General features: G+C 47.3%; 1 protein-coding gene across 3 annotated transcripts in view; it reads left to right on the forward strand.

The window, feature by feature from the left end:
- The window catches only part of LOC118378578 (ERC protein 2-like), a 613,000-nt gene that overhangs the window by 485,238 nt on the left and 105,966 nt on the right, over nt 1–21,796 (forward strand). For all 3 annotated transcript variants that reach the window (XM_052481811.1, XM_052481812.1, XM_052481813.1), the window contains one exon: nt 710–772. In XM_052481811.1, the coding sequence (XP_052337771.1) occupies nt 710–736 (27 nt within the window). In that variant the 3' untranslated portion in view covers nt 737–772. The remainder of the gene's footprint in view (nt 1–709; nt 773–21,796) is intronic.

The raw sequence follows: 21,796 nt of genomic DNA on the forward strand, positions 1-21,796 counted from the left end.
TCCTTAGCCTAGCTTTAGCCGTAGCCTAGCCATGGTCTAGCTTTAGCCGTAGCCTAGCCATGGCCTAGCTTTAGCCGTAGCCTAGCCATGGCCTAGTAAAGCCATTGTGATTGAGAGGGGAACAGTCATAACTCCTGACAGGTAATGCAGTTAAGACAGGTGTGTCTAAAGGTGTGCCTGCGTGCCTCAACACCTTAATTAGCCCACTGAGCTAAACTCTAGACTATAGCTCTGGGAGCCAACACAAGTCTTCAGGTACCGGAGAAGTTCTCTCATCAAGTGAGCATGGCTCAGTGAACCAGCTCTACTACAGTACTCTGCTGCTGGCCTGCCTGTCTGCAAAGACGTCATGGTGTTTGTCTGTGTGTGTTAGCCTCACTGTTCCCAGGGCTCTGTCTGGCTAGACTCAGGCCTGAGGAAACCTCTGTAAGATTCATTACTGCCTCCTGACTACATCACAAAGAGGGAAAAAGTCCATTGATATCATACAGTAGAACACAGCTACAGCCTGGGTGAACAAGCTAAACATGCTAGCTTTGATTATAACTGGCTGTGAGACTTGAAGGGAGACACGGTACAACTAAGTATAAGAAGGCCTGCCCTTTGGTATTCAGATCTGGATTTAGTTGAGTTCTCCAGAAAATACACAATACATGAAGAAAATGTTATGCAAATTGCATTTGAATGATTGATTTATTCTCTCCAACAGGACGATGAGGAGGGCATCTGGGCATGACCGTCACCATGGGAACTGAAGCTCCAATCATGAGAGGTGAGTGACTGCAATGTTCTTCCTTTCAACTTCTCCAGCATCACCCTCCTCCCTTCATCACCCTCATCCCTTCATCATCCTCCTCTCTTCATCACCCTCCTCTCTTCAACACCCTCCTCTCATCATCACCCTCCCTTCTTCATCACTCTCCTATCTTCATCACCCTCCTCTCTTCATCAACCTCCTCTCTTCATCACCCTCCTCTCTTCATCATCCTCCTCTCTTCATCATCCTCCCTTCTTCATCACCCTCCTCTTTTCATCATTTATCTGGGTTATCTGCCCCTGGGTTATCTGCCCCTGGGGTATCTGCCCCTGGGTTATCTGCCCCTGGGGTATCTGCCCCTGGGGTATCTGCCCCTGGGTTATCTGCCCCTGGGTTATCTGCCCCTGGGGTATCTGCCCCTGGGTTATCTGCCCCTGGGTTTTCTGCCCCTGGGTTATCTGCCTCTGGGCTGCCCCTGGGTTATCTGCGTAACTAACACAAATCAGGATTCATAAGCACAGCACCTACTACTGTACGTTGTGGTTGTGACCATAATTCCCACGTGATTGTTCAGCTCTGACTGAGGGGAATGTACTGCAATAACACCAACTCTTTTTATTGTCCCTCATGACTTTCAGAGGACTATAACCGTGTGCGTGCATGTGTGTGTGCATGTGTGTGTGCATGTGTGTGTGCATGTGTGCGTGCATGTGTGCGTAGAAATGTGTGTCTGTGCTTGTTTTGTAGTGGTTGTCTGTAATGAAGTTTCTTTACAGCCCCTTCTGATTTTAGTGGTCCTAAATTGATGGAGTTGACATGGAGGTTTACTGTTCTGCAGCTATGTAGCGACTGCGGTTGATGTACAGTATATCTACTGAGCCTGCTGTATGTGGGTTACTTCGTGGTATTAATCCTAACTGCGTTCACCAGCCGACCAGACTAAAGTAGGGCTCTGAGGTGATAAAAACGACAGGAGTGAGAAAAACCAGAGATGGACAAGTTTCTCCACCACTTCTCTCTCTCTCTCTCTCTTTCCTTTCTCTTGCTCTCCCTCTCCTCTCTCTCTCTCTCTCTCTCTCTCTCTCTCTCTCTCTCTCTCTCTCTCTCTCTCTCTCTCTCTCTTTCCTTTCTCTTGCTCTCTTGCTCTCTCTCTCTCTCTCTCTCTCTCTCTCTCTCTCTGTCTCTCTCTCTCTCTCTCTCTCTCTCTCTCTCTCTCTCTGTCTCTGTCCCTGTCTCTGTCTCTCTCTCTCACACTCTCTCTCTCTCTCTCTCTCGATCTATCCCCTCTCTCTCTTTTCTAATCACACACATGCAGGCCAGTAAAGTTTTACCGTGGTACTCCACCCTGGTGTGTGGGGTTGGTTAATTAGAAAGGTGCACAGCCCAGTCATGAAGATTTGTATTTTTAGCTGAAAAAGCATTAAGTGAAGAATGTCATAAAGGTTAATACCTTGTTACTCTTTTATATCAGAGCCCCCAAGAGACAAAAAAATACCTTGTTACTCTTTTATATCAGAGCCCCCAAGAGACAAAAAATACCTTGTTACTCTTTTATATCAGAGCCCCCAAAGAGACAAAAAAATACCTTGTTACTCTTTTATATCAGAGCCCCCAAGAGACAAAAAATACCTTGTTACTCTTTTATATCAGAGCCCCCAAGAGACAAAAAATACCTTGTTACTATTTTATATCAGATCCCCCAAGAGACAAAAAAATACCTTGTTACTCTTTTATATCAAAGCCCCCAAGAGACAAAAAATACCTTGTTACTCTTTTATATCAGATCCCCCAAGAGACAAAAAAATACCTTGTTACTCTTTTATATCAAAGCCCCCAAGAGACAAAAAATACCTTGTTACTCTTTTATATCAGAGCCCCCAAGAGACAAAAAAATACCTTGTTACTCTTTTATATCAGATCCCCCAAGAGACAAAAAAATACCTTGTTACTCTTTTATATCAGAGCCCCATAGACCAAAAAAATACCTTGGCTTTATAATGGGATTGTGTGCATACCTGGTGTCTGTGCATACCTGGTGTGTGTAGGGGTGTGTGTGTGTGCATATCTAGTGTGTATGTGTTACTGTGGTGAAAACGGTGTGTAGGACCAGACTACATAATTCAGTCCATGTGTTCAGAGAATGCGGCAGTGTCAAGATTCACCTAAAGAAAACGACGTCTCTCTCCCTCCATCTTTCCCCTCTCTCCCTCCACCTTTCTCTCTCTCCCACCACCTTTCTCTCTCTCCCCTTCTCTCTCCTTCCATCTTTCTCTCTCTCCCCTTCTGTCTCCCTCCATCTTTCTCTCTCTACCTCCACCTTTCTCTCTCTCCCACCACCTTTCTCTCTCTCCCACCACCTTTCTCTCTCTCACCTTCTATCTTTCTCTCTCTCCCTTCTGTCTCCCTCCACCTTTCTCTCTCCAACTTTCTCTCTCCCGTATCTCTCCCTCCACCTTTTCTCTCTCCCTCTCTCTCCCTCCATCTTTCTCTCTCTCCCCTTCTCTCTCTCTCCACCTTTCTTTCTCTCCCCTTCTCTCTCTCTCCACCTTTCTTTCTCTCCTCTTCTCTCTCTCTCCACATTTCTCTCTCCCTTCTCTCTCCCTCCACCTTTCTGTCTCCCCACCTTCTCTCTCTCTCTCCTTCTCTCTCCCTCCACCTTCTCTCTCTCCTTCTCTCTCTCCTCCACCCTTTCTCTCTCTCCCCTTCTCTCTCCCTCCATCTTTCTTTCTCCCCTTCTCTCTCTCTCCCCTTCGCTCTCTCTCCACCTTTCTCTCTCTCCCTCCACCTTTCTCTCTCTCCCCTTCTCTCTCCCTCCACCTTTCTCTCCCTCCACCTTTCTCTCTCTACCCTTATCTCTCCTTCCATCTTTCTCTCTCCCCTTCTCTCTCCCTCCACCTTTCTCTCTCTCTCCTTCTCTCTCTCCCTCCACCTTTCTCTCTCTCCCTCCATCTTTCTCTCTCTTCCCTTCTCTCTCCAGCTTTCTTTATTCCCCATTCTCTCTCTCCCTCCACCTTTCTCTCTCTCCCCTTCTGTCTCCCTCCATCTTTCTCTCTCTACCTCCACCTTTCTCTCTCTCCCACCACCTTTCTCTCTCTCCCACCACCTTTCTCTCTCTCACCTTCTCTCTCCCTCCATCTTTCTCTCTCTCCCCTTCTGTCTCCCTCCACCTTTCTCTCTCCAACTTTCTCTCCCCGTATCTCTCCCTCCACCTTTCTCTCTCTCCCCTTCTCTCTCCCTCCATCTTTCTCTCTCTCCCCTTCTCTCTCTCTCCACCTTTCTTTCTCTCCCCTCTCTCTCTCTCCACCTTTCTTTCTCTCCTCTTCTCTCTCTCTCCACATTTCTCTCTCCCCTTCTCTCTCCCTCCACCTTTCTGTCTCCCCACCTTTCTCTCTCTCTCCTTCTCTCTCCCTCCACCTTTCTCTCTCTCTCCTTCTCTCTCCCTCCACCTTTCTCTCTCTCCCCTTCTCTCTCCCTCCATCTTTCTTTCTCCCCTTCTCTCTCTCTCCCCTTCGCTCTCTCTCCACCTTTCTCTCTCTCCCTCCACCTTTCTCTCTCTCCCCTTCTCTCTCCCTCCACCTTTCTCTCCCTCCACCTTTCTCTCTCTACCCTTATCTCTCCTTCCATCTTTCTCTCTCCCTTCTCTCTCCCTCCACCTTTCTCTCTCTCTCCTTCTCTCTCCCTCCACCTTTCTCTCTCTCCCTCCATCTTTCTCTCTCTTCCCTTCTCTCTCCAGCTTTCTTTATTCCCCATTCTCTCTCTCCCTCCACCTTTCTCTCTCTCCCTTCTCTCTCCCTCCATCTTTCTCTGTCTCCCCTTCTATCTCTCTCCATCTTTCTCTCTCTTCCATTCTCTCTCTCTCTCTCTCTCTCTCTCCCTTCTCTCTCCCTCCATATTTCTCTCTCTCCTTTCTCTCTCCCTCCATCTTTCTTTTCTCTCCCTCCACCTTTCTCTCTCTCCACCTTTCTCTTTCTCCCTTCTCTCTCCCTCCACCTTTCTCTCTCCCTTCTCTCTCCCTACATCTTTCTCTCTCTCCATCTTTCTCTCTTCCATTCTCTCTCTCTCTCTCTCCCCTTCTCTCTCCCTCCATATTTCTCTCTCTCCCTTTCTCTCTCCCTCCATCTTTCTCTCTCTCCCTCCACCTTTCTGTCTCCCCACCTTTCTCTCTCTCTCCTTCTCTCTCCCTCCACCTTTCTCTCTCTCTCCTTCTCTCTCCCTCCACCTTTCTCTCTCTCCCCTTCTCTCTCCCTCCATCTTTCTTTCTCCCCTTCTCTCTCTCTCCCCTTCTCTCTCTCTCCACCTTTCTCTCTCTCCCTCCACCTTTCTCTCTCTCCCCTTCTCTCTCCCTCCACCTTTCTCTCCCTCCACCTTTCTCTCTCTACCCTTATCTCTCCTTCCATCTTTCTCTCTCCCCTTCTCTCTCCCTCCACCTTTCTCTCTCTCTCCTTCTCTCTCCCTCCACCTTTCTCTCTCTCCCTCCATCTTTCTCTCTCTTCCCTTCTCTCTCCAGCTTTCTTTATTCCCCATTCTCTCTCTCCCTCCACCTTTCTCTCTCTCCCCTTCTCTCTCCCTCCATCTTTCTCTGTCTCCCCTTCTATCTCTCTCCACCTTTCTCTCTCTCCCATTCTCTCTCTCTCCACCTTTCTCTCTCTCCACCTTTCTCTCTCTCCTTCTCTCTCCCTTCATCTTTCTTTCTCCCCTTCTCTCTCTCTCCCCTCTCTCTCTCTCCACCTTTCTCTCTCTCCCTCCACCTTTCTCTCTCTCCCCTTCTCTCTCCCTCCACCTTTCTCTCCCTCCACCTTTCTCTCTCTACCCTTATCTCTCCTTCCATCTTTCTCTCTCCCCTTCTCTCTCCCTCCACCTTTCTCTCTCTCTCCTTCTCTCTCCCTCCACCTTTCTCTCTCTCCCTCCATCTTTCTCTCTCTTCCCTTCTCTCTCCAGCTTTCTTTATTCCCCATTCTCTCTCTCCCTCCACCTTTCTCTCTCTCCCCTTCTCTCTCCCTCCATCTTTCTCTGTCTCCCCTTCTATCTCTCTCCACCTTTCTCTCTCTCCCATTCTCTCTCTCTCCACCTTTCTCTCTCTCCACCTTTCTCTCTCTCCTTCTCTCTCCCTCCACCTTTCTCTCTCTCCCCTTCTCTCTCCCTCCATCCTTCTTTCTTCCCCTTCTCTCTCTCTCTCCACCTTTCTCTTTCTCTCTTCTCTCTCCCTCCACCTTTCTCTCTCCCCTTCTCTCTCCCTACATCTTTCTCTCTCTCCATCTTTCTCTCTCTTCCATTCATCTCTCTCTCTCTCTCTCTCTCTCTCTCTCTCTCTCTCTCTCTCTCTCTCTCTCTCTCTCTCTCTCTCTCTCTATCTCTCTCTCTCCCCTTCTCTCTCCATTTCTCTCTCCCTCCATCTTTCTTTCTCTCCCTCCACCTTTCTCTCTCTCCACCTTTCTCTCTCTCCCTCCACCTTTCTCTCTCACCCTCCATATTTCTCTCTCTCCCCTTCTCTCTCTCTCCTTCTCTCTCTCTCCACCTTTCTCTCTCTCCCCTTCTCTCCCCTCCATCTTTCTCTCTCTCCCCCTTCTCTCTCTCTCCACCTTTCTCTCTCTCCCTCCATCTTTCTCTCTCTCCCCTTCTCTCTCTCCCCCCTTCTCTCTCTCACCCCTTCTCTCTCCCACCACCTCTCTCTCTCTCTCTCTCTCTCTCTCTCTCTCTCTCTCTCTCTCTCTCTCTCTCTCTCTCTCTCTCTCTCTCTCTCTCTCTCTCTCTCTCTCTCTCTCTCTCTCTCTCTCTCTCTCTCTCCCATTCTCTCTCTCACCCCTTCTCTCTCCCTCCAGCCTTCTCCCTCACCCCTTCTCTCTCCCACCACCTTTCTCTCTCTCCCCCCTTCTCTCTCTCTCTCTCACCTTCTCTCCATCTCATCCAGTTCTCTCTCTCCCCTTCTCTCCCGACACCTTTCTCTCTCTTCCCTTCCCTCTCCCGCAATCTTTCTCTCCCTATATCTCTCTCTTTCCCTCCTCTCACCCTCCATCATTCTCTATCCCTCTCCCTCTATCTTTCTCTTTTCCTCCTTCTCTCCTCCTTCTCGCCATCTTCTCTCTCCTCCCTTCTCCTATTCCTCTGCAGTATCCTCCCTTTCCCTGCTAGTCTGAAGAATAATCTATCAGTATGAACAGGAGCTATATTCACCAGTACAGTCTCCAATCAAGTATTAACTCAAAGTGTGTGTTTGTGTGTGTTTTTGACTGTGTATGCTCTCGTAGTATCAGAAGCCTTCTACTATTCTCCTGACACCACAGGCGGCCAGTGGCACCTTAATTGGACTAATGGCTGGAACATAATAAATGGAATACTATCGAACACATCAAACACATGTGTTTGATGCCATTCCATTTACTACATTCCAGCCATTATTCTGAGCCATCCTCCCCTCAGCAGCCTCCTGTGCCTGATTACTCTGCCCTTTCTTCCCCACTCTCCCCTTTCTTCCCCACGCTCCCCTTTCTTCCACTCTCTTCCTCTCTCCCAGTGCATCTTATCCCAGCCTAATAGAATAAGCCAGCCCCATTAGCCCTTAGCGCTAGTTGTTATCAGTGGGACTCATCTATCCGCTGCTATTATTCTGGGGAAGCTAGGCGCGCAAGCGGCTAACGTTTATTAGCCTTTCTCTATGAGGGAACACATGGGAGCCATTTAGCAGTGTGGAGCTGTAGCGTAGTAAGGCAATGCCTAATCCTCATATCCTGTCTCAGAGTGAACCACCGTTAATATGAGAAAACAGAGATGACAGGACTGATAGACACGACGTGTGTCCATATGTGTGTGTGTGTGTGTGGTGTGTGTGTGTGCCTATGTATCCTGGCGTTGACTCTGATTGGTGGTTAAGGGTTCTGTGTATCCAGGCGTTGACTCTGATTGGTGGTTAAGGGTTCTGTGTATCCAGGCGTTGACTTGGATTGGTGGTTAAGGGTTCTGTGTATCCAGGCGTTGACTCTGATTGGTGGTTAAGGGTTCTGTGTATCCAGGCGTTGACTCTGATTGGTGGTTAAGGGTTCTGTGTATCCAGGCGTTGACTTGGATTGGTGGTTAAGGGTTCTGTGTATCCAGGCGTTGACTCTGATTGGTGGTTAAGGGTTCTGTGTATCCAGGCGTTGACTCTGGTGTTTAGGCCCAAGCAAAAAAACAGTATACTAAAGTTTACTTATATACTAAAAATATAAATAATGTACTTCAAATATGAGATGTAATGTTCTATTATATTATAAGTATACTATAAATATAATATAATTTACTTTAACACACTTAGTTTTTTTCAGTCTTTTAGTATACTCTAAATATGCTATCATCACACTTCAATACACTTATTAGAGTGTACTTTATATTCATTGTTTTTCAGTCTTTAATTATACTACTATACTATGTGTTCACTATCATTAAACTTAAACACACTCATTAAAACTGTACTTCAATTTCAAATGATTTAATTGTGATTTAGTACATGTATATTCATTCAAAATAAAGAAAAATTGTGCTGAAAGACATATAACTTTTTTGTGTTATTAAATACAGCCGTAAATATTGTGGATATCAGAGCGGCGGTAACCAGCATTACAACCAGGAAGACGACATTTCTGAATTGGAGGAATTGAATTGGAGGAATTGAATTGGAGGAATAACTGAATTGGAGGAATAACTGAATTGGAGGAATTGAATTGGAGGAATAACTGAATTGGAGGAATTGAATTGGAGGAATAACTGAATTGGAGGAATAACTGTTTTTCGGAGGAGGTGTACACACCATCCACCGTTTCAGATTATATTACTCACTAAAGTTCAGTATTTTTTATTTATTATGGATCCCCATTAGGTACTCTTCCTGGGGTCTGGCAGAATAAAGGCAGTTATACAATTTTAAGAACATTAAAATAAATTCATTTTTAAAGGGTGTCGTCGGATGAAGGATGAGACCAAGGTGCAGCGTACTTTGAGTTCCACATAATTTATTAATAATTTATTAATGAAGTGAAACTTTAGAAAAGACAAAACAATAAAGAATACAACGACCGAACAGCTTCATTGTGCAAACTACCTGCACACAAACAAAGACAAGATCCCACACAGAAGGAGGGAAAAGGGCTGCCTAAGTATGATCCCCAATCAGAGACAACGATAGACAGCTGCCTCTGATTGGGAACCACACTCAGAAACAAAGAAATAAAGAACCTAGAATGCCCACCCAAATCACACCCTGACCAAACCAAATAGAGACATAAAAAGGTTCTCTAGGCCAGGGCGTGACATCATTACAGAATTCACAACACAGTAAGTGTGTGCCTGAGGGCACCCTACTCCCCTACCATATATCTACAACACAAAATCCATGTGTACGTGTGTGTATGCATGTGTTTGTGCCAATGTTTGTGTTACTTCACAGTCCCGCTGTTCCGTAAGGTGTATTTTTACCTGCTTTTTAAATCTGATTATACTGCTTGCATCAGTTACCTGATGTGGAATAGAGTTCCATGAATCGCTATTATTTTTTATTATTTTTTTTAGAACACACTCAAGAACCTCCAGACGCTAACCAGCTAACTAGCTACAAGCTATTTAGTCATTGTTAGTTTTTTAAAAACCTGGATAACACTCGCCAGTTCAGCTTCCCTGCCCATCCACCGCTGCCCCCTGGACACTGATCTCTTGGCTACATAGCTGATGCACGCTGGACTGTCCATTAATCACGGTACTCCTACTACTTGTTTGTTTTATCTGTTGGCCCCGTTGCCTAGTCAACGCCATTTTACCTGCTGTTGTTGTGCTAGCTGATTAGCTGTTGTTGTCTCACCTACTGTTTTAGCTAGCTTTCCCAATTCAACACCTGTGATTACTGTATGCCTCACTGTATGTCTCTCTCAAATGGCAATATGCCTTGTATACTGTTGCTCAGGTTAGTTATCATTGTTTTAGTTCACAATGGAGCCCCTAGTTCCACTCTTTATACCCCTGATACCTCCTTTGTCCCACCTCCCACACATGCGGTGACCTCACCCATTACAACCAGCATGTCCAGAGATACAACCTCTCTCATCATCACCCAGTGCCTGGGCTTACCTCCGCTGTACCCGCACCCCACCATACCCCTGTCTGCGCATTATGCCCTGAATATATTCTACCATGCCCAGAAACCTGATGAAGGAAACATACAGGAACTCAAATCCTTCTGTTCACCTGATTTAGAATTCCTCACAATCAAATGTAGACCGCATTATCTTCCAAGAGAATTCTCTTCGATTATAATCACAGCCGTATATATCCCCCCCCCCCAAGCAGACACATCGATGGCTCTGAACTAACTTTATTTAACTCTTTGCAAACTGGAAACCATTTATCCGGAGGCTGCATTCATTGTAGCTGGGGATTTTAACAAAGCTAATCTGAAAACAAGACTCCCTAAATTTTATCAGCATATCGATTGCGCAACCAGGGGTGGTAAAACCTTGGATCATTGTTACTCTAACTTCCGCGACGCATATAAGGTCCTGCCCCGCCCCCCTTTCGGAAAAGCTGACCACGACTCCATTTTGCTGATCCCTGCCTACAGGCAGAAACTAAAACAAGAGGCTCCCACGCTGAGGTCTGTCCAACGCTGGTCAGACCAAGCTGACTCCACACTCCAAGACTGCTTCCATCACGTGGACTGGGACATGTTTCGTATTGCGTCAGATAAAAATATTGACAAATACGCTGTTTCGGTGTGCGAGTTCATTAGAACGTGCGTCGAAGATGTCGTTCCCATAGCAACGATAAAAACATTCCCTAACCAGAAACCGTGGATTGATGGCAGCATTCACGTGAAACTGAAAGCGCGAACCACTGCTTTTAATCAGGGCAAGGTGTCTGGTAACATGTCCGAATATAAACAATGCAGCTATTCCCTCCGCAAGGCTATTAAACAAGCTAAGCGTCAGTACAGAGACAAAGTGGAATCTCAATTCAACGGCTCAGACACAAGAGGCATGTGGCAGGGTCTACAGTCAATCACGGACTACAAGAAGAAACCCAGCCCAGTCACGGACCAGGATGTCTTGCTCCCAGGCAGACTAAATAACTTTTTTGCCCGCTTTGAGGACAATGCAGTGCCACTGACACGGCCTGCAACGAAAACATGCGGTCTCTCCTTCACTGCAGCCGAGGTGAGTAAGACATTTAAACGTGTTAACCCTCGCAAGGCTGCAGGCCCAGACGGCATCCCCAGCCGCGCCCTCAGAGCATGCGCAGACCAGCTGGCCGGTGTGTTTACGGACATATTCAATCAATCCCTATACCAGTCTACTGTTCCCACATGCTTCAAGAGGGCGACCATTGTTCCTGTTCCCAAGAAAGCTAAGGTAACTGAGCTAAACGACTACCGCCCGTAGCACTCACTTCCGTCATCATGAAGTGCTTTGAGAGACTAGTCAAGGACCATATCACCTCCACCCTACCTGACACCCTAGACCCACTCCAATTTGCTTACCGCCCAAATAGGTCCACAGATGATGCAATCTCAACCACACTGCACACTGCCCTAACCCACCTGGACAAGAGGAATACCTATGTGAGAATGCTGTTCATCGACTACAGCTCGGCATTCAACACCATAGTACCCTCCAAGCTCGTCATCAAGCTCGAGACCCTGGGTCTCGACCCCGCCCTGTGCAACTGGGTACTGGACTTCCTGACGGGCCGCCCCAGGTGGTGAGGGTAGGCAACAACATCTCCTCTCCGCTGATCCTCAACACAGGGGCCCCACAAGGGTGCGTTCTGAGCCCTCTCCTGTACTCCCTGTTCACCCACGACTGCGTGGCCATGCACGCCTCCAACTCAATCATCAAGTTTGCGGACGACACAACAGTGGTAGGCTTGATTACTAACAACGACGAGACGGCCTACAGGGAGGAGGTGAGGGCCCTCGGAGTGTGGTGTCAGGAAAATAACCTCACACTCAACGTCAACAAAACTAAGGAGATGATTGTGGACTTCAGGAAACAGCAGAGGGAACACCCCCCTATCCACATCGATGGAACAGTAGTGGAGAGGGTAGCACGTTTTAAGTTCCTCGGCATACACATCACAGACAAACTGAATTGGTCCACTCACACTGACAGCGTCGTGAAGAAAGCGCAGCAGCGCCTATTCAACCTCAGGAGGCTGAAGAAATTTGGCTTGTCACCAAAAGCACTCACAAACTTCTACAGATGCACAATCGAGAGCATCCTGGCGGGCTGTATCACCGCCTGGTACGGCAACTGCTCCGCCCTCAACCGTAAGGCTCTCCAGAGGGTAGTGAGGTCTGCACAACGCATCACCGGGGGCAAACTACCTGCCCTCCAGGACACCTACCCGATGTTACAGGAAGGCCATAAAGATCATCAAGGATATCAACCACCCGAGCCTCTGCCTGTTCACCCCGCTATCATCCAGAAGGCGAGGTCAGTACAGGTGCATCAAAGCTGGGACCGAGAGACTGAAAAACAGCTTCTATCTCAAGGCCATCAGACTGTTAAACAGCCACCTCTAACATTGAGTGGCTGCTGCCAACACACTGTCATTGACACTGACCCAACTCCAGCCACTTTAATAATGGGAATTGATGGGAAATGATGTAAATATATCACTAGCCACTTTAAACAATGCTACCTTATATAATGTTACTTACCCTACATTATTCATCTCATATGCATACGTATATACTGTACTCTACATCATCGACTGCATCCTTATGTAATACATGTATCACTAGCCACTTTAACTATGCCACTTTGTTTACTTTGTCTACATACTCATCTCATATGTATATACTGTACTCGATACCATCTACTGTATGCTGCTCTGTACCATCACTCATTCATATATCCTTATGTACATATTCTTTATCCCCTTACACTGTGTATAAGACAGTAGTTTTGGAATTGTTAGTTAGATTACTTGTTGGTTATCACTGCATTGTCGAAACTAGAAGCACAAGCATTTCGCTACACTCGCATTAACATCTGCTAACCATGTGTATGTGACAAATAAAATTTGATTTGATTTGAACCTGCTCCTCTTATTCTCTGTCCCCAACGCTCTAGGCGACCAGTTTTGATAGCCTTTAGCCGCACCCTCATACTACTCCTTCTCTGTTCCGCGGGTGATGTGGAGGTAAACCCAGGCCCTGCATGTCCCCAGGCACCCTCATTTGTTGACTTCTGTGATCGAAAAAGCCTTGGTTTCATGCATGTCAACATCAGAAAGCCTCCTCCCTAAGTTTGTTTTACTCACTGCTTTAGCACACTCTGCTAACCCTGATGTCCTTGCCGTGTCTGAATCCTGGCTCAGGAAGGCCACCAAAAATTCAGAGATTTCCATACCCAACTATAACATCTTCCGTCAAGATAGAACTGCCAAAGGGGGAGGAGTTGCAGTCTACTGCAGAGATAGCCTGCAAAGTAATGTCATACTTTCCAGGTCCATACCCAAACAGTTCGAACTACTAATTTTGAAAATGACTCTCTCCAGAAATAAGTCTCTCACTGTTGCCGCCTGCTACCGACCCCCCTCAGCTCCCAGCTGTGCCCTGGACACCATTTGTGAATTGATCGCCCCCCATCTAGCTTCAGAGTTTGTTCTGTTAGGTGACCTAAACTGGGATATGTTTAACACTTGGTTCACTCCAGACCTGACTGCCCTCGACCAGCACAAAAACATCCTGTGGCGGACTGCAATAGCATCGAATAGTCCCCGTGATATGCAACTGTTCAGGGAAGTCAGGAACCAATACACGCAGTCAGTCAGGAAAGCTAAGGCCAGCTTCTTCAGGCAGAAGTTTGCATCCTGTAGCTCCAACTCCAAAAAGTTCTGGGACACTGTGAAGTCCATGGAGAACAAGAGCACCTCCTCCCAGCTGCCCACTGCACTGAGGCTAGGTAACACGGTTACCACCGATAAATGCATGATTATCGAAAACTTCAATAAGCATTTCTCAACGGCTGGCCATGCCTTCCGCCTGGCTACTCCAACCTCGGCCAACAGCTCCGCCCCCCCGCAGCTCCTCGTCCAAGCCTCTCCAGGTTCTCCTTTATCCAAATCCAGATAGCAGATGTTCTGAAAGAGCTGCAAAACCTGGACCCGTACAAATCAGTTGGGCTTGACAATCTGGACCCTCTATTTCTGAAACTATCCGCCGCCATTGTCGCAACCCCTATTACCAGCCTGTTCAACCTCTCTTTCATATCGTCTGAGATCCCCAAGGATTGAAAGCTGCCGCAGTCATCCCCTCTTCAAAGGGGGAGACACCCTGGACCCAAACTGTTACAGACCTATATCCATCCTGCCCTGCCTATCTAAGGTCTTGAAAGCCAAGTCAACAAACAGGTCACTGACCATCTCGAATCCCACCGTACCTTTTCCGCTGTGCAATCTGGTTTCCGAGCCGGTCACGGGTGCACCTCAGCCACGCTCAAGGTACTAAACGATATCATAACCGCCATCGATAAAAGACAGTACTGTGCAGCCGTCTTCATCGACCTTGCCAAGGCTTTCGACTCTGTCAATCACCATATTCTTATCGGCAGACTCAGTAGCCTCGGTTTTTCGGATGACTGCCTTGCCTGGTTCACCAATTACTTTGCAGACAGAGTTCAGTGTGTCAAATCGGAGGGCATGCTGTCCTGTCCTCTGGCAGTCTCTATAGGGGTGCCACAGGGTTCAATTCTCGGGCCGACTCTTTTCTCTGTATATATCAATGATGTTGCTCTTGCTGCGGGCAATTCCCTGATCCACCTCTATGCAGACGACACCATTCTATATACTTTCGGCCCGTCATTGGACACTGTGCTATCTAACCTTCAAACGAGCTTCAATGCCATACAACACCTTCCTTGGCCTCCAACTGCTCTTAAACGCTAGTAAAACCAAATGCATGCTTTTCAACCGATCGCTGCCTGCACCCGCATGCCCGACTAGCATCACCACCCTGGATGGTTCCGACCTTGAATATGTGGACATCTATAAGTACCTAGGTGTCTGGCTAGACTGCAAACTCTCCTTCCAGACTCATATCAAACATCTCCAATCGAAATTCAAATCAAGAGTCGGCTTTCTATTCCGCAACAAAGCCTCCTTCACTCACGCCGCCAACCCTAGTAAAACTGACTATCCTACCGATCCTCGACTTCGGCGATGTCATCTACAAAATGGCTTCCAACACTCTACTCAGCAAACTGGATGCAGTCTATCACAGTGCCATCCGTTTTGTCACTAAAGCACCTTATACCACCCACCACTGCGACTTGTATGCTCTAGTCGGCTGGCCCTCGCTACATATTCGTCGCCAGACCCACTGGCTCCAGGTCATCTACAAGTCCATGCTAGGTAAAGCTCCGCCTTATCTCAGTTCACTGGTCACGATGGCAACACCCATCCGTAGCACGCGCTCCAGCCTTTCGTCCCAGTACTCTGCTGCCTGTGACTGGAACGAATTGCAAAAATCGCTGAAGTTGGAGACTTTTATCTCCCTCACCAACTTCAAACATCAGCTATCTGAGCAGCTAACCGATCGCTGCAGCTGTACATAGTCTATTGGTAAATAGCCCACCCATTTTCACCTACCTCATCCCCATACTGTTTTTATTTATTTACTTTTCTGCTTTTTTGCACACCAATATCTCTACCTGTACATGACCATCTGATCATTTATCACTTAAGTGTTAATCTGCAAAATTGTAATTATTCGCCTACCTCCTCATGCCTTTTGCACACATTGTATTTTGTTTTTTCTACTGTGTTATTGACTTGTTAATTGTTTTCTCCATGTGTAACTCTGTGTTGTCTGTTCACACTGCTATGCTTTATCTTGGCCAGGTCGCAGTTGCAAATGAGAACTTGTTCTCAACTAGCCTACCTGGTTAAATAAAGGTTAAATACAATTTAAAAAATAAAAAGTCATGGCTCTATGTAGTACTGTGCGCCTCCCATAGTCTGTTCTGGACTTGGGGACTGTGAAGAGACCTCTAGTGGCATGTCTTGTGGGTTATGCATGGGTGTCCGAGCTGTGTGCTAGTATTTTAAATAGACAGCTTCAGCTTGTCAACACCTCTTATGAAAACAAGTAATGATGATGTCAATCTCTCTTCCACTCTGAGCCATGTAGATGAGCTGAGGGCGAGGATCTCCTTCCAGAGAGACATCAGGGGGACTGTAACATACTATGTTTCACAGAATCATGGCTCTCTCGGGATATACAGCCATCTGGGTTCTCAGTACATCGAGCAGACTGGAATAAAGAACTCTCCGGGAAGAAGAAAGGCAGGGGGTGCATGTTTCATGATTGTGATTGTGATAACATATAGAAACTCAAGTCCTTTTGTTCACCTGACCTGTAATACCTCACAATCAAATGCCGACCAATTACCTCCCAAGATAATTCTCTTTGGTTATAGTCACAGCAATGTGTATTCCCCCTCAAACCGATACCACGAAGGCCCTCAAGGAACTACACTGGACTTTATGCAAACTGGAAACCACATATCCTGCGGCATTTATTGTAGCTGGGGATTTTAACAAATCAAATTTGAGGAAAACCGCTACCAAAGTTCTATCAACACATTGACTCAAGTACTCGCTCTGGAAAAACACTGGATCCCTGCTACTCCCCCTATTGTGATGCCTACAAGGTCCTTCCCCGCCCTCCCTTCGGCAAATCAGATCACGACAACATTTTGCTACTCCCTTCCTATAGGCAGAAACTCAAACAGGAAGTACCCGTTCTAAGGTCTATTCAATGCCGGTCTTACTAATCGGAATCCATGGTTCAAGATTGTTTTGATCACGTGGACTGAGATATGTTCCAGGTAGCCTCTGAGAATAACACTGACATATACACGGATATGGTGACTGAGTTCATCAAGAAGTGTATGGGGGATGTTGTTCCCCTATTAAAACTTACCCATACCAGAAACCGTGGATAGATGGCAGCATTTGGGCAAAACTGAAAGTGTGAACCACCACATTTAACCATGGCAAGGTGACTGGAAATTTGGTTGAATACAAACAGTATAGTTATTCCCTCCGTTATTCTCTCAAACAGGCGAAACCTCAGTACAGAGACAAAGTGGAGTCGTCAGTACAGAGACAAAGTGGAGTCGTCAGTACAGAGGCAAAGTGGAGTCGTCTGTACAGAGACAAAGTGGAGTCGTCAGTACAGAGACAAAGTGGAGTCGTCAGTACAGAGTCAAAGTGGAGTCTTCAGTACAGAGACAAAGTGGAGTCTTCAGTACTAGTTGTAAAACATGTGGAGGAGATGAGGGAGAGGATGACAGCGATTTGGCCAGTGGTAAGAGAGCACATGGCCCAGGCGCAACGTGCCCAGGAGTGTGTATACAACTAGGGGGCCCAACCACGAGAGTTCCAACCCGATGAGAACGTCTTGGTGCTGATCCCTACCACGGAGAGTAAATTCCTGGGTATATGACATGGGCCCTACGACATCGTTGAGCGGGTAGGCGACGTCAACTATAAGGTCTGCCAAACGGGGCGGAAAAAACCCCTCCAGCTTTACCATGTGAACTTACTGAAGAAATGGCACGCACGTGATGAGCTGTGCATAACGTGGACCCGGCCACAGCAGGGCCCGACCTCGGTCGAAGTGGCCAGTGGAGGAAGATCTAAGCCCGACCCAATGACAAAAGCTCAGAGAGTTGGTCCAGCGGAATACGGCTGTGTTCTCCGAGGTGCCGGGGCGCACGGACCTCGTGGAACATCAGATCCACACCCTCCCAGAAGAAAAAGTGTGTAAACGGCCATACCGGATACCAGAAGCCCAGAGGGTGACGGTCCAGTGGGAAGTGACGACAATGTTAGAAATGGGGGTACTGGAAGAGTCACACAGTCAATGGTCAAGCCCTATAGTACTGGTTCCGAAACCGGACGGAACCTTCTGTAATGACTTCCTGGGCCTGATTGAGGTCAGTACGTTCGATGCCTACCCCATGCCCCGGGTGGACAAACTGATTGACCGCTTGGGGATGGTGAGATAAGTCAGCACCTTGGACCTGACAAAGGGGTACTGGCAGGTGTCACTGGCAGCCGCCTCCCGGGAGAAGACTGCCTTCTCCACCCCGGGGGGACTATACCACTACCGGGAGAAGACTGCCTTCTCCACCCCGGGGGACTATACCACTACCGGGAGAAGACTGCTTTCTCCACCCCGGGGGGACTATACCACTACCGGGAGAAGACTGCCTTCTCCACCCCGGGGGACTATACCACTACCGGGAGAAGACTGCCTTCTCCACCCCGGGGGGACTATACCACTACCGGGAGAAGACTGCCTTCTCCACCCCGGGGGACTATACCACTACCGGGAGAAGACTGCCTTCTACACCCCGGGGGGACTATACCACTACCGGGAGAAGACTGCCTTCTCCACCCCGGGGGACTATACCACTACCGGGAGAAGACTGCCTTCTCCACCCCGGGGGGACTATACCACTACCGGGAGAAGACTGCCTTCTCCACCCCGGGGGACTATACCACTACCGGGAGAAGACTGCCTTCCCCACCCCGGGGGGACTATACCACTACCGGGAGAAGACTGCCTTCTCCACCCCGGGGACTATACCACTACCGGGAGAAGACTGCCTTCTCCACCCCGGGGGGACTATACCACTACCGGGTCAAGCCTTTCGGGCACCAGCAACATTTCAGCAACTCATGGACCTGAGTCGTGCAGAGTACGCAACGGCTTATCTGGATGACATAATTGTGCACAGTGACAATTGGGAGTCACATCTCTGTGAGTTACAGGCCGTGGTTGATGCGCTAAGTGATGCATGTCTGACCGCGAACCCCTCACAATTGCAAGCTGGTCTACGCCGAAGTGGAGTACCTGGGTTATCAGATCGGGAGGGGATATGTGAAACCCTAAGGAAAGAAAATGGCTGCCATTAGGGGATGTCCGGTCCCCCAATTCCTGGGGTTAGCAGGGTACTACAGTAGATTTGTACCTAACTTTGCCGCAATAGCTTCTCCCCTCACAGACTTAACAAAGGCACGGCTACCCCAGACGGTGCGATGAACGGAGGACACAGAGGCGGCGTTCCAGGCCCTGAAGGATGCGCTATGTTCGCACCTGGTACTCGTCACCCTGGAATTCTCAAAAAACCTCCTGGTCCAAACAGGCGCCGTTTTGTCCCAAGAGCAGGAAGGTGAGGAGCACCCCATCATGTGTATGTCAGCAGGAAGCTCCTCCTGTGAAGTGGGCCCTCGACACCCTCAAGTATTACCTCCTCAGGAGGAAGTTCACCCTGATTACTGACCATGCCCCCCTCGTGTGGATGGCACGAGGGAAGGACACAAATTACTGTGTCACCAGCTGGTTCCTGTCCTTACAGCGATTAATTTTCTCTGTCATCCACAGGTCGGGGGCCCAGCACGGCAATGCCGACGCCTTATCCAGGAGGGATCAGGGCTGGGGGGGTGTGGTATCCCAGGAGGTCTGCCCCGAGGGATGGTAATAGAGGGGAGGTACATGAGGCGACGTTGGCTCCCTCTGCTGGGAATTCGGGAGCTGGGCACCCCGACACGGACAGCTAAGTGGAGGTAATTAGAGGAAAGTACCAACCAGCCGTGGAGGCTAAATAAAAGGAGCACGATGGCACACCGCGGGAGAGAGACGGACACCAGTTAAGAGAGAGAAGGAAGACTGAGCATAACCTAAGTTATTTCTTTGATATATTTATTTTATGTCTTAGTAGTTGTTTTTGCGGACGAAAGCCTCTCTGTTTCTGTGTCAATCTCTGCACACTCAACCCAACACCCTACGGTTTACCACACAGAGTTCAATGGCTGTGATGGAAGAATCAACAACACTGTAATGACTCCACAGTAATGATTTTAAAGGTGAAAGGAGAAATACAAATATCCAAAACATACATATTGTATGCAACAAGGCACTAAAGTAGTACTTCAAAATCCAACACATCAATGAGTAACTGCCGCCATCTGTCACGTATCCTCCCTCACTGGCCTCTACGTCATCAGGCTGCTGATTATCCCGCACACCTGTCACCATCGTCTCGCGCACCTGCGCCTCATGACACTCACCTGGACTCCATCACCTCCTTGATTATCTTCTCTATATCTGTCACGCCCCTTGGTTCTTTCCTCAGGTCTTATTGACCCTTGTTTCCATGTCGGTGCTTTGTTTGTGTTTCGTGTTCAGTGTTCCTTTTATTTATTAAAACACTCACTCCCTGAACTTGCTTCCCACGCAGACGTTGTGAGTATGCTTGACATCTGGAAATACTGGGGAGTTTGTCAGGGTAAAAAGAAACGTGGCGGAGCTAAGCACAGGCAACATCCTAGTGGAAAACCTGCTTCAGTCTGTTTTACAAAAGACACTGGGAGAGGAATTTAAATCGGAGAATCTATGGCAAGATATGAAATTTGCTGTCTAGCCATGATCCCCAACATCTTGACAGAGCTTGAAGAATTATGAGTAGAATAAAGGGCTATTATTGCACAATCCAGGTGTGTAAAGCTCTTAGACACTTACCCAAGAAGACTCACCGCTGTAATTGCTGCCAAGAGTGTTTCTAGCATGCGTTGACTCAGGGAGCTGAATAGTTATGCAACGACTACAGTACCAGTCTAAAGACACACCTACTCATTCCAGGGTTTTTCTTTATTTTTTACTATTTTCCACATTGTAGAATAATAGTGAAGACATCCAAGCCTGAAATAACACATATGGAATCATGTAGTAACCAAAAAAGTGTTAATCAAATCAAAATAGATTTTAGATTATTCAAAGTAGTCACCCTTTGCCTTGATGACAGCTTTGCACCCTCTTGGCATTCTCTCAACCAGCTTCATGAGGTAGTTAACTGAAATGAATTTCAATTCACAGTGGTGCCATGTTAAAAGTTAATTTGTGGAATTTATGGAATATTTTGTGGAATGTTTGAACGAATCAGTTGTGTTGTGACAAGGTAGGGGTGGTATACAGAAATCCCTATTTGGTAAAAGACAAAGTCAATATTATCGTAAGAACATCTCAAATAAGCAAAGAGACATGACAGTCCATCATTACTTTAAGACATGAAGGTCAGTCAATCTGGAAAATGTGTGCAGTCGCAAAAACCATCAAGCGATATGATGAAACTGGCTCTCACAAGAACGGAAGACCCAGAGTTACCTCTGCTGCAGAGTTAACAGCCTAAGAAATTGCTGCCCAATTAAATGCTTCACAGAGTTCAAGTCATAGACACATTCAACATCAACTGTTCAGAGAAGACTGTGTGAATCAGGCCTTCATGGTCGAATTGCTGGAAAAGAATCCACTACTAAAGGACACCAATAATAATAAGAGACTTGCTTGGGCTAAGAAACACGAGCAATGGACATGAGACAGTTGGAAATCTGTCCTTTGGTCTGTTGCGTCCCAATTTGAGATTTTTGGTTCCAACCACCATGCCTTTGTGAGACGCGAAGTAGGTGAATGGATGGTCTCCGCATGTGTGGTTCCCACCGTGAAGCATGGAGGAGGGGGTGTGATGGTGTGAGGGTGCTTTGCCGGTGACACTGTCAGTGATTTATTTAGAATCCAATGCACACTTAACCAGCATTATGCAGCAATATTTGGGACTATAATTTGTTTTTTTAACAGGACAATGACCAAACACACCTCCAGGCTGTGTAAGAGCTATTTGACCAAGAATGAAAGTGATGGAGTGCTGCCTCAGATGACCTTGTCTCCACAATCACCCAACCTCAACCAAATTGAGATGGTTTGGGATGAGTTGGACCGCAGAGTGAAGGAAAAGCAACCAACAAGTGCTCAGCATATGTGAAATCATTCCAGGTGAAGCTGGTTGAGAGAATATAATAAAATATATTTAGATTTGTTTAACACTTTTTTAGTTACTGTGTGTTATGTGATTCCATATGTGTTATTGCATAGTTTTGCTGTCTTCGATATTCTACAGGGTAGAAAATAGTAAAAATAAGGAAATATGCACAGCTGAGGAGCATGCCTCC

The sequence above is a fragment of the Oncorhynchus keta genome, chromosome 27 (assembly GCF_023373465.1).
Source record: "Oncorhynchus keta strain PuntledgeMale-10-30-2019 chromosome 27, Oket_V2, whole genome shotgun sequence".
NCBI lineage: Eukaryota > Metazoa > Chordata > Actinopteri > Salmoniformes > Salmonidae > Oncorhynchus > Oncorhynchus keta.